The sequence below is a fragment of the Poecilia reticulata genome, chromosome 21, assembly GCF_904066995.2.
Source record: "Poecilia reticulata chromosome 21, P_reticulata-male-v2, whole genome shotgun sequence".
NCBI classification, from domain to species: domain Eukaryota; kingdom Metazoa; phylum Chordata; class Actinopteri; order Cyprinodontiformes; family Poeciliidae; genus Poecilia; species Poecilia reticulata.
In genome coordinates this window covers 2,181,578-2,193,053 of record NC_088850.1, presented here as the reverse complement: position 1 = coordinate 2,193,053, position 11,476 = coordinate 2,181,578, and the positions used below count along the sequence as shown (strand labels likewise).

Below are 11,476 nucleotides of genomic sequence, written 5' to 3'. Positions count from 1 at the left end.
AAACCATCACGGACTGTAAGGCAGCTAATTTGGGATTAGCAATCTGGTTTGAGACAAAAGGTTTTGGGTAGTTTTGTTTTTTAATCATTTATGCTAAGAGTCATGGCCCAAAATAAAGTGTCAGGAAATCAAACTGTGGTGCAGAAAGAGGCGAAAATCAATTCATCAAGTTTATTCGTGTCGCACGTTTCTTACTTCTAACATCTAAGAAACAAACTGAACATCATTCTCCTCTGTATCCACTGAAGAATTTTGAAAAAGCATTTTAGTCCCTCTCATATTGACAGTGTTGTCCATGTCACCCAAACCAGTGACTTTTACTGTGAAGTTAATAATCGTGGTGACAGCAGGCAGATTCAATCTGCTGCTTTAAATCACTCTGTCCTCCATCTCCTCCTCCCTCTGAGTCGCCGTGTCGGAGCACATTGTGTTTGTCATGTAATTCATCTCATTACTGTTAAACCCGTCTGCAGCTTCTCATGGGGCAGCGATTCCATCAGAGCTTTCCTAAATGGGAAAAGCTCGTCTCAAATCTGCACATCTCACCGGGTCACCAGGCGATTGCTGCATACGGCTGCTGCTTTATCTGAGAGCAGAGCTCATTATGTCCCCAAAGATCAGAAATGCAACGAATCACACACACTCACTGCCTGAGCGTCTCTCACACACACACACACACACACACACACACACACACACACACACACACACACACACACACACACACACACACACACACACACACACACACACACATATTTCCACAGTAAAACTACCAAAAATGAGGGAATATCCAGAGATTACATCTAAACTCTCAGTGTGTTTAAATTGGTGATAACTCAATGAAAATTGTGATCTTGTTATTTCAAAGGTACGTAACTATTCGCAAATAATTACATTTTGATCGAAAACTATATATCCACACAATAAGCAACATTTTCAATTCAAAGACCAACCAATAAACACAGGAGCTAAACAAAAATATTTGGATTGTTTCCGGGTTCTCCATCCATCAGGTGGTGCAAAGTGTTGTTGTCCTGATCAGTCCTGGAGCTTCTTAAACTGGACGCTAACGTTAGCGATGTCTGCGCTGCTGCAGCATGTTTATCACTGAGATGCTAATTTAAGTTAGCATAGCATGGCTGACAGGCTAGCTCCTATTAGCACAACTTGAACACAGCTAAGGTTTTTACAAGCGTCCAATCAGATTGTTTGAAGCAGGAATTAAGTGCTGTTATAACCTTAGCCAGTGGGAGCATATAAATATTGAAAAGAAGGGATCCTAGGATTGAACCTTGGGGTACCCCACATGTGACCTTTGACCTCTCTGACGAGAAGTTTCCGATTGAAACAAAGAAATCCCTGTTTTTTATGTAAGATTCAAACCAGTGGAGCACTGGACCAGAGAGTCCGACCCAACTCTGATTCAGTAAAATGTCCTGGTCAACACTGAGGTCCAACAGAACCAGAACCAGCACTGTGGTTCTCCCACAGTCTGTGTTTATATGGATGTCATTGAACACTTTGACTAGGCCGTCTCTGTGCTGTGGTGAGCATGAAAACCAGACTGGAAGGAGTCAAAGCTGTTTGTTATTGTTAGGAAGTTATTTAATTGTTTAAAAACAGTTTTTTCAATAATTTTGCTGATGACCTCAGAGGTCAGAGGTCGACCTGTAATTCTGCAGTAGTGATTTGTCCAGATTGTTCTTTTTTATAAGTGGTTTGATAACTGCTGTTTTCAAAGCCTGGGGGAAAAAAACACCTGAAGACAGCGATGAGTTACTATTTGGATGAGATCATTAGCAACGACAGGCAGGACTTTCTTAAAGAAATGTGTGGGTCGGACATCCAGACAGCAGGAACCGGAGCTTCACTGACTTATAATTTCTTCTAGGGTTTTATAATTTAGTAGCTGAAATTGGGTCATTTTTCCTGCATTTGTTTTGTTTGGGCACAGCATTGGTACTGACTTTGGAGTGGATGTGCAGATTAATCCTCTGATCGTTTGAATTTTCTCTGAAAAGAAACTTGAAAACTTGTTGCAGGCGCCACGCCTCCTCCTTTTTTGTGTTTTCTATTCTCACTTAAAAAATTGTACGTAGGAGGCGCTGATTCAATTAGCACGATTGCTTCATTATTGTCATTCAGCCATTTTTCTCTCAGAAATAAAACATCAATATTATGCTCGGCCCAACAAAGTCCAACATCATCTCTTCTGTTCTACACGGTTTGCTGTTCGATGGGGCTGAAAATCCAGACGAGGTTTTTATCCCTCCTGTGGGCTGGAAGGCAGCAGCTCAACCTGCCGAGTCGCTTTGCATCTTCCCCTGCAGTATTTCATCATCATCATCATCATCGCAGCCGATGGAAGCTGATTTACTCCCACATCCTGCAGAAAAGTCAGACTGGATCTGCTGTCCGACCGAGAAATTCACCCGCCTGCCGGGTGGAAGACGCAGGATGTCAGATAATCTTCTGTCTCTTCATGTTTACTTTATGAAGACATGAATGTGTCTTTCCAGGTTTCAGGTGACATGAAGTGGTTCAGTCTCACCAGGAGTTCAAAACCCAGCTTTTAATTTGGTAGTCCACTTCCTCTTATCATCAAGTGAGTCTGTGAATTACCTGAAAATATCTGCAAACTAAATACTTAAATATTAACTTTATAAACTAAATATTTATCTTGGTATTTAACTAAATCAAGTTAGTTTTTATTCCTGAAGCTGAAGCAGAAACGTCTGGATTGGATGAACACATGAACGTGTTCATCCAGTCATCTGCTGGTTTCTGTTCATGGATCAGGTTTTGGGTAAAAACAGCTGAAACGGCCCAGCAGAGCTTTTCTCAGGTTCCTCCTCCAGCTCATCTGTTGGGACGTTGAGACGTTTCCCAGTTAGGCTGGAAATGAAATGATTCAAATGGGTTCTGGTTCTGGTTCTGGTTCTGGTTCTGTTCTGCAGCCTCTTCCCACTGGAGTCTTTTTCTAAGGCGCCGTCTGTTTTCTCTGAGCTTCCAGTTGAATTCCTGCCGTTACAGCAGAGACTCTGTCAGATTTGCCATCAGCATTGATTCCTGTCATATTTCCCTCTGCAGGCGTCGCAGTGGCTCCGGCCGCCTCTGATTGATGGTACCTGATGTGTTCTGCAGCCGTGGGCCTGTTAATAACTCGGCTCCTCCTTCTGTCCTCCAGCCGTGAAGATCAAGCTTGTGAAAAGTGATTACTCAGTCTGACTGACACGCTGCCTCCCCTGCAGACCCGATGTTTACTACGACCCTATGAGGGAGCTCTGGCTGCAAAACGCCGAGGATTGAGTCTTCCCCCGTTAGACGGAAAACTTTGATAAAATGTTCCTGTATGTCGGCAGATCATTTATTTTAAGTTATTTCAAGTTAAGTAAATGAATTATTTCAGATATTAGGTTTTTGCACCTAAACTAACCAGATATTGTTTCCCTGAAGTCCTGAGGAACGTTAAAGGAGCGAGCGCCGTCTGTCACCTGCGAGTGACAACGATGACACGAGGAGGCCGAGCCGTTTCTGGCTGACCTCAGTTATTTGTGCAAGCTCCACTTGAAGGTCTTTTTGCACCTTAGAAGCACTCAGACTTTAGCAGGTTGCCATCAATAATTCATGCCCTTCGTGTGTAAACCAGAGATGATGTTGGATCCTGAACATGGACGACTTCTCCCAGCCAAGAAACCACAGATTTATTCCACAAACTCGGAAATATTACGTTTTTATTTTTATTGGTATTGATTCTTGATTCCCAGACAATTTAAATATTGAAACAGACTAATTAAAAATTATTTGCAATATAAAAATGTTGGCCAACTTAGATGGATGTTCAGGTACTGCAATCCTTGGTTGTGGCTCCTTTTGCATAAGTTACTGTATCAATGCAACGTGTGATGGAGGAAATCAGGCTGAGGTGTTCAGGAGGTTCAGGTTGATTTGTTTGTCTTCCTGTTGACCGGTCCGGTCAGTTTGGACCACCAGGGTCATTGCAGAAGCTTTTGGTACCTTTGTCAGTGTCAGCTGGTACCAAGTCCTGCAGTAGAGTGAGATCAGAGAGCTGAAGCTCTCCTTCAGGCTCAAAGTTGACCTCTGACCTCACACATGTTGCTTATATTCCAATGTTCTGATGTCAAGTTTGCAGAAACTTCCAGCTTAAACCAAACTGACTCCCGTTTGGTTGACCCTAACCCTCTTTAACAAAGACCGGTCCGCCATCACACTGACTCATATCTGTCTTCTCATGTTCATACTGAGGCAACAATCCCAGCCCTGAGGATAACGGCGTCCATGTTGCTCTGGCCTCCCTCTCCAGCAGGTTGGGACCTTGCAGGAGTTTTCAGGGCTCTGCCTGACTTGTAGGAGTCCTTAAGCTTTTTGCATGGCACTAATATGACCTTCAACCCCAATCAAACCAGGTAACTCAGGGTTTGGTTTAATACCACTGTCAAGGTTTGGTGGGTGGAAGTGGTGAGGAGAAACGCTGAGACCCAGGTTATTGATGAAAGAATGAAGAATTTAATGAAAGTGTTCCACAACAGTCCAGGACAGGCAGCACGGCAGCTAATTAGCACACAGCTAATACCGGTAGCAACTGACAACTGAAGACTTAAACGAGACCTAAGCAAACCAGGACTTCACAGTTCTACTGGAGAGCTTCAACGTACGACATAAGACATTAGACGAATGACGACTAACGTATGACGAAAGACAAGGATCCGACGAGGAACACAGACAACAGGTGAGACTAAATACACTAGGAGGGTAATTACAGGAATGAGACACAGCTGGGATCCATCAATGGGGAGGACAGGACAGAGACTCACAGGGAAACAGGACTAAACACAGAAAATCTCAAAATAAACTATACTGAACAATACAGATCATAACAACCACCTCATAAAAAGGAAACGTAACTTGCACATTAATGCTAAGTGGATTAGCGAACCGCCTCATTCTGAACGCTGCAGAAACGTACCTGTCTCTTGGTGTGTTCACTGACTTCGCCCGGCATGTCGTAGGCACTCTTGATTAGCGTGCGCGCAATGTGGTAGTAATACACTGAGATGACGGTCAGAGGGATCAGGAAGTAAACCAGGAAGATCATCACAGAGTGGATTTTGGGATGCATCTGATTGGACAGCGGGTAGGGCACGCAGTTCATGAAGGTGACGTTCATGTTGTCCCTGTGACCCTGAGGAGGCGAGAAACACGAGGAGAACATGATGAAGAGGAGCAAACAGACTGAGGAAACCTGGAGGGAACCAGAGACAGATGTCACTTATTAATAGACTATAAAGGAGAACTGGGCTGGAAGAAAACGAGTGTTTGATGGGAAACCCCACTGAGCCAATTGTGTGCAGTTTAAAGACATCAAAACATGTTGGAATTATGGGCAAATCAAAGCAATGAGTCATGAAACAATGTCTGCTGGTGTCTCCATCATCCTCCTAAATATTTCCAGCTCTGGGTTTGATGCTCCTCACATTAATGTCCCCTGGATGCCTGTTAAAGCGCTGTGGGGGGAGTGGGGGGCGTTATGGGCGTAGTCAGGAGGGTGGCTTCTTCTCCACATACAGAAAATCATACAAAACATTTGTGTTTTAGTGAAGCTGCACATTGAAACAGACTGTGCTTTTTCTCCTTATTATTCTTCGATTTTTCCATTCCTCTGGCTTTGAAGAGCTCCGTGCAAAAAATGCCTCTGCATGCAGCTCAGATGAGATCAGAGATTCACAGCATGGAGCATCAAACAAAATAAAAACGGTGAAACAAATGAAAAGCTGCACTTTACAGCAGAAACAGTTAAACTTCAACAGGCAGGTGGGACTTTACCTCACTGAGTTACTGCTGTTTTAGACCTCATCAGATCTGCACAATGAAATGTGAGAGAAAGTCACAGACGCTTGTTTGGGTGTAAAGTATCATCTATAAAGCCATGGCTGCCATCTCAAGTCCTGAATCAAAGCAGCTGCTTATTCTACAGGGATCTTCTGTCTCTTCCATATGTCTGTTGAATGTATCTCAGGTTGGATCACTGAGCTAACAAACCCAAATGGGCCAAAATTTCCTGGAATTTTGTCAATGGCTCCTTTGGTTTTCATTGTGAACAAGAAGCAGAAACACCCAAAACATGTTGGAAAAACTACGTTTTAGGAAGGAAAGCTGAAAGGATAAATGCAGTTTTTGTTGTACCTGCATGGAAATCACTTGTGAGAAAATGGCTTCAGGGACGGCCAGCAGGACGGACAGCAGCCAGATGGACACGGCTTTCAGACACGTCCAGAAGACGGCGCTGGACGTCTGGATGTCCATCGGGTTCACAATGGCCTTGTACCTGAAGGGCAGACAGAAAGATGGCAGGAGAGTCAGCTTGAAAGAGAAAATGAGGCAAGAAGCTTCAGAGTGTGGCCCGATAAAACCAACCACTATGGAGAAATAATTACTTGGACTCTCGCTGTGAAGAATTAGACTTTAGCCAAACCCCATGGAGAGCAGGAGTAGGAAATCTCTTAAACTTCCTCCTGCTCGTAATTTAATCACTCAGCATTTGGAAGCAAGGCCAACATGGACTAAATTCAAAAACAGCAGAAACCGGCTGACTGGCCAGGATGAAATGCATCCTGGGAAATGGAGCTCAACGGCACAGATCCCAGACGGAGCGCTAAAGTGAGATGAGAATCGAGTGGAAGGCGATGCACAACGAGACGTCGTCACGTGAGATCGATTATTAATATTCTGACAGAAAACTGAGAGTTGTGGCTCCACTTCAACCAGCTCTCAAACTCTCAGCTACGTTCTTCCTTCATCCCAGCAGATCTTTGACAGTCTGACCGCAGAGTTAGATTTTTTGTGGCCGTTAGATGAATAGAAATATTCGATGCAGAATCTTTCCTGCTGGGCCGACCCAGAGTTGATTCTGCATAAGCTGAAAATCACCAGCAGAGGATTTACACATTGAAGTGTGCTGCCAAGCAGATGGCATCTCAACGGAAACATTGTGCTTACATTAAGTAGACAAGCTCAGACGTCTCATGCCACCAGCTGCAGGAAACAAGAAGATCTAACAAGATGAACAAGAAACTAAAGGTTCAAACACCTGCAGATCATAAAACCATAAATTTGATCAATGTTTGATATAATCTCATTGGGACACACTGTCCTCTGTTGCTGTGTGGTGATGTGACTGTTGCTCAGCCCAGGTTGTCTTTGACCTTATGACCCCGCTAACGGGCGTCCTGGATCCGTGTCATGACTTTAGCATGTCCATGCTAGGTCAGCTGATCCTTTGACCCTCAGAGTCACACCTGCTCCCCCCTCTGCTGCAGCCCCTGAAAAACCGCCTGGAGTCTCCGACGGTGAAACGTCACCAAATGTTATTTATCTTAGAGGATGGCAGCTTTTCAGCTCTTTTATTGCTATAATTAAGTAAAGTTGTTTTGGAAAAACTGATGCCCCAACAGAAAACGAGGATGTCTATCATGTAGGGTAGAAAATCAGACTAATGAGGTCATGAGGCAGGAGCATACAAAATAATTTGGCCTTTTTAACCCAAACACATTTGTCAACATCAGAGATTTAATTTGGCCATAAATCTTCCAGCGTTTCTAGTCCACTGACCGATGGTGGTCATAACTTCAGCTGATGTCCTCAGACCAGCAGACTAATGAGAATAACATCAACTGACCCTTAAACGTTGAAAAGACCTTATCTGATTGCATTCATTAATTAAAGACTATATTAATTAATAATGCTCATCATTTACGTTCCCTGACCTCTATTAGAGTCATCCTTTACATAGTGGACTAGAAAAACAAGCAGATTTGCTCTTCAGGATGAACATCCACAAGTTAAAGAGACAAGAAAATGAGTAACACTATAAAGTACAGCTGCACACTGAGAGGCTCCAGGCAGATTTTCCTGTTGAATGAAGGGCTTCCTCTGGTTCCTGGGTTATGACAGAGGGGAGAGTAAATGTGTCTGCATTTGAAAGCCTGATTGTTCAGCACAAAGCAGCTAAATACTGTGGTACCAAGCAGAACCGGGTCAATGCATCGGCCATTTTAGCCTCATAGCCTTTACACAAACGTCGATAGGATCAAACCCCAAGACGTTGGTTTCTCCAGGTCTCAGCGTACGGTTAGCCAAACCGCTGATGGACCCCCTGCAGGTCCACCTGTAACTGGAAATCCACTTAGATTCCCTATTACTTTATCTTCTGATGCTTCCTGGAGCCAGAACTGACCTCACCTGACCATCCAGCCAGTGTGCGAAGGCCGGATCTCAGAAGTAGCGTCTGCTGTTCATTGGTTAAATTCAGTACATTCGTATTTATTGCTATTTTTGTCAGGTTCAAGTCACTTCAGTGACAGTTGTGGGCTTTTTGCTTCGTATCTCCATCAGTAACTGGGCGAGAGGCAGAGTTCACCCCAGACTGGTCGCTGGAGAGAAAATCATTTTCTGCTAAATCTACAACTCGTGTTTCCACAGCAGAGTGGAAATCAGGTGAGGTTGGCTGTTTGAGATCCAGCTGATAAAAAAGGAAAACGTGGAAGATGCAGAAAATATTCAATATAGCATAAATCCCCGGAGAGTTGACATTTTAAAGGAGCAGAAGCATCATTCAGGTCTGGCTGCACTTCACTTCTTTAAGCATGAAAACTTTCCCCTTAGCCAGCAGTTCGTAAAAGTTCTCCCATGTTCACAAAGCTCCATGAAACTCAGAATCAGCTACATAAACATTTCCATGAAAAGCATCTTGCAGCAGCTCTGCAGGCTACAGGCTACTGTTGGGGTCAGCTCCCATGATGCACAGCTGCAGTCTGCCGCACCGATCAGCTCGTACCTGCAGCCGTGATGAGAAAAGCAAGCAGGCTGGTGTTGCTTCTTTGTTTTCTGTCCTGGCTGCTGAGGGACTCGACAACGCCCCATCACAACAGCTATTATTCTGCTTCCGCCTCAGAAGTTTCAGCTGCTTTCCAGAGAAAACAAACAGAATTTAAAATCCTGCCTCTGTCTCTGTTCTAACTAATGGAGAGCTCAAATCAATCATTAAAGAATCTCCGTTTGTTTTCTGCTCCAAATGCAAACATCAAATAAATGTCTAGTCTTTCTCCTGGTGACGTAAACGATGAAAAACAACCAGCGATTGTATGGCTGAGGCTGCAAAAAGACAAAGAGAGCTGGAGCACTTTGTCATTTTAATCATTCCTTGTGCATTTTAAATTCCTGAGAGGTGAAGCATATCCGTGATTTAGCAGCACAGTCACACGGAGCAGGATTAATTCAGCCGTCTGTTAATGCACTGCAGCGAAACGCTCCTTAAGTTAGACTGAATTTAAACAGCAACGCCAAACTGGACGCTCAGGAGATTTAAAACCTTAAATGATCACATCAGTTTAGAATGTAAAAACATGAAGTTCCTGCTGTGGGTTTGATACAAGTGCAGATAAAGATACTTTTTGTCTCTAAAATGGAAGAAAGAGAATATAAACCTGCAGAAAAGTGTAACAACCCTAAAAATGGCTATTAAAAGAATAGAATCTACGTAGAAAGTTTCCTAATCTTTGGAGCTCTGTGGTCCTGCTGTTATGCTCATTTTATTTTATTTTATTTTTGTATCTCCATGTTTGACTTATAGATCAAAGCATAAGTTACGGTGGCCAAAAAGTGCAAACATGCAGCAAAACACAGTGAAACACAGAAATGATCCGAGCTTCAAAACACAAAAAACATAAAAATGCTGAAATCTGAAAGTGCTGCAACCACATGAAATAGAGGCAAAGGGAAAAAATGACTCAAAAGATGAAATACTGCAAACTTGCTCTGCAAAACAGAAGTCCTCCAGACCACTAGGGGGAGTCTGGAGTAGGTAATATCACCTGGGTAAATATGCCGCATGTTTGAAATAGACATGCAGCATAAGACACTTGTTCTTTTCCCTCTAACTTTCTTCTGAACATCACTTCTCTGCTGAGTGTCTGGAGGTCGACGCCCCCTGGTGGTCTGGAGGACTTCTGATGGTGGAGCGAGTTTCCAATATTTCATTCTTGCTGCTGTTTTTATTATTTACTGAATTTCCTGTTTGTTTCTCTTTTCTGTGATTGCAGCTTTTTGTGTTTTTCTGTTGCATTTTTGTTTGTGTGTTTTGGAGTTTGCATCATTCAGGCGTTTGCAGCTCAGTTCGATGTTTTCTGTGTGTTTTCATCTGTCAGCCACCTTAATAAATATCCTGCCGTCTTCCCTTTCCTAACCGATTGGCAGTTTTTTTTGCAGAGTGTAACCTGTAATTCACTTCCACTATATTCCAGCTCTTGTCTTTCCATCCTGGCATTAATGCTCCTTTAAACTGTTACATCTCAGCTGTTCAACACGAATGTTTCCACCCTCACAGTTCAAGGATTTCTCAGACATGACCTCCTCTGGTTCTCGAACGACGACAGTTTGTTTGAGGCTGTAGCTCCTGTCTGGGTTTGTTCTGACTCCGTCTCTTTGATGAAGAGCGATTCTTTCGGGCTTCTTCTCCTCCCACTCAGGATTTTCTGAGTCTCTGCTGCGTCTTATTGTTTATTTTCACTGAAGGAACTTGACGTATGTTGGCGTTTCAGGATAATGGCTGCACCGGCAGCCTGTCAAGTTGCTCATTTTTATTGTTTGTTAATGTTTTTATATCATTTTATTAACAAAACAACAGATTGGTAATGTACTCTTTTGATTTTACATGTTAAAACTTTGAGCTATGGGAGTTTATGAACATTTCATGAGCTAATGAAATGCTAAATATGTTTTGATCCATTTTCTACAGAGACGTCTGATTGACTGTGATGCTGGTGAAATGTGGCAGAACCATTAATCCAGATGTTTGAGACATCTGTACATTTATAACATTTAATTATAATGTTATAAAAATTATATGAACAGATTCATTATGAGATGAGAGCAAATACATTAGTAACTTATTCATTTATTTTGAAAAACTACCAAGAAACTGAAAAATGTGGGGTCATTTATTATGTATTTTAATGATTTTTAAAAATCACATTATAATCCATCACTTCAAACTCTGTGACTCTAAGTTGAATTAATTAACAGAAATGTTTTGTATTAATTTTAGCCTGAGTGGACTTTTGATCTGAATATGATGGATAATGTTTGTCCAGGTTTCTATAGCAACGAAAGAGAAAAAGTGTGCCTCACTAATCAGGTTTGACGTTTCTGTCAGTCCGTTTATTCCGAGACAAAAACCGGAATACGGCTGAAAACGGTGAAGTTTGGCTGAAGTTTTCCGGCTGCTGCTGCTGCTGCAGGCAGGACGACGTGAGGCTGCCGCCGTGCACAGACTCTGACCACGACACACATCTCACCAGAACACAGGCTGCTCACTCAGGACCCAGAGCCGGTCCGTTTCTGATGCTGTAATTAGTGCCGGCACCCCCTGCTGTCCGAGTCATTAATGGAGCTGAGA

The 11,476-nt window shown here is 43.0% G+C and overlaps 1 protein-coding gene across 3 annotated transcripts in view; it reads right to left on the bottom strand.

The window, feature by feature from the left end:
• nmbr (neuromedin B receptor) overlaps positions 1 to 11,476 on the bottom strand; it is a 43,677-nt gene that overhangs the window by 15,082 nt on the left and 17,119 nt on the right. For all 3 annotated transcript variants that reach the window (XR_014085534.1, XM_081602286.1, XM_008397144.3), the window contains exons 2-3: positions 6,208 to 6,349; positions 4,991 to 5,206 (exon numbers count right to left, since the gene is read on the bottom strand). Coding sequence is in view for 2 of the 3 variants with exons in the window: in XM_081602286.1 (XP_081458412.1) it covers positions 4,991 to 5,206; positions 6,208 to 6,349 (358 nt within the window). In the remaining variant the exon portion in view is untranslated. The remainder of the gene's footprint in view (positions 1 to 4,990; positions 5,207 to 6,207; positions 6,350 to 11,476) is intronic.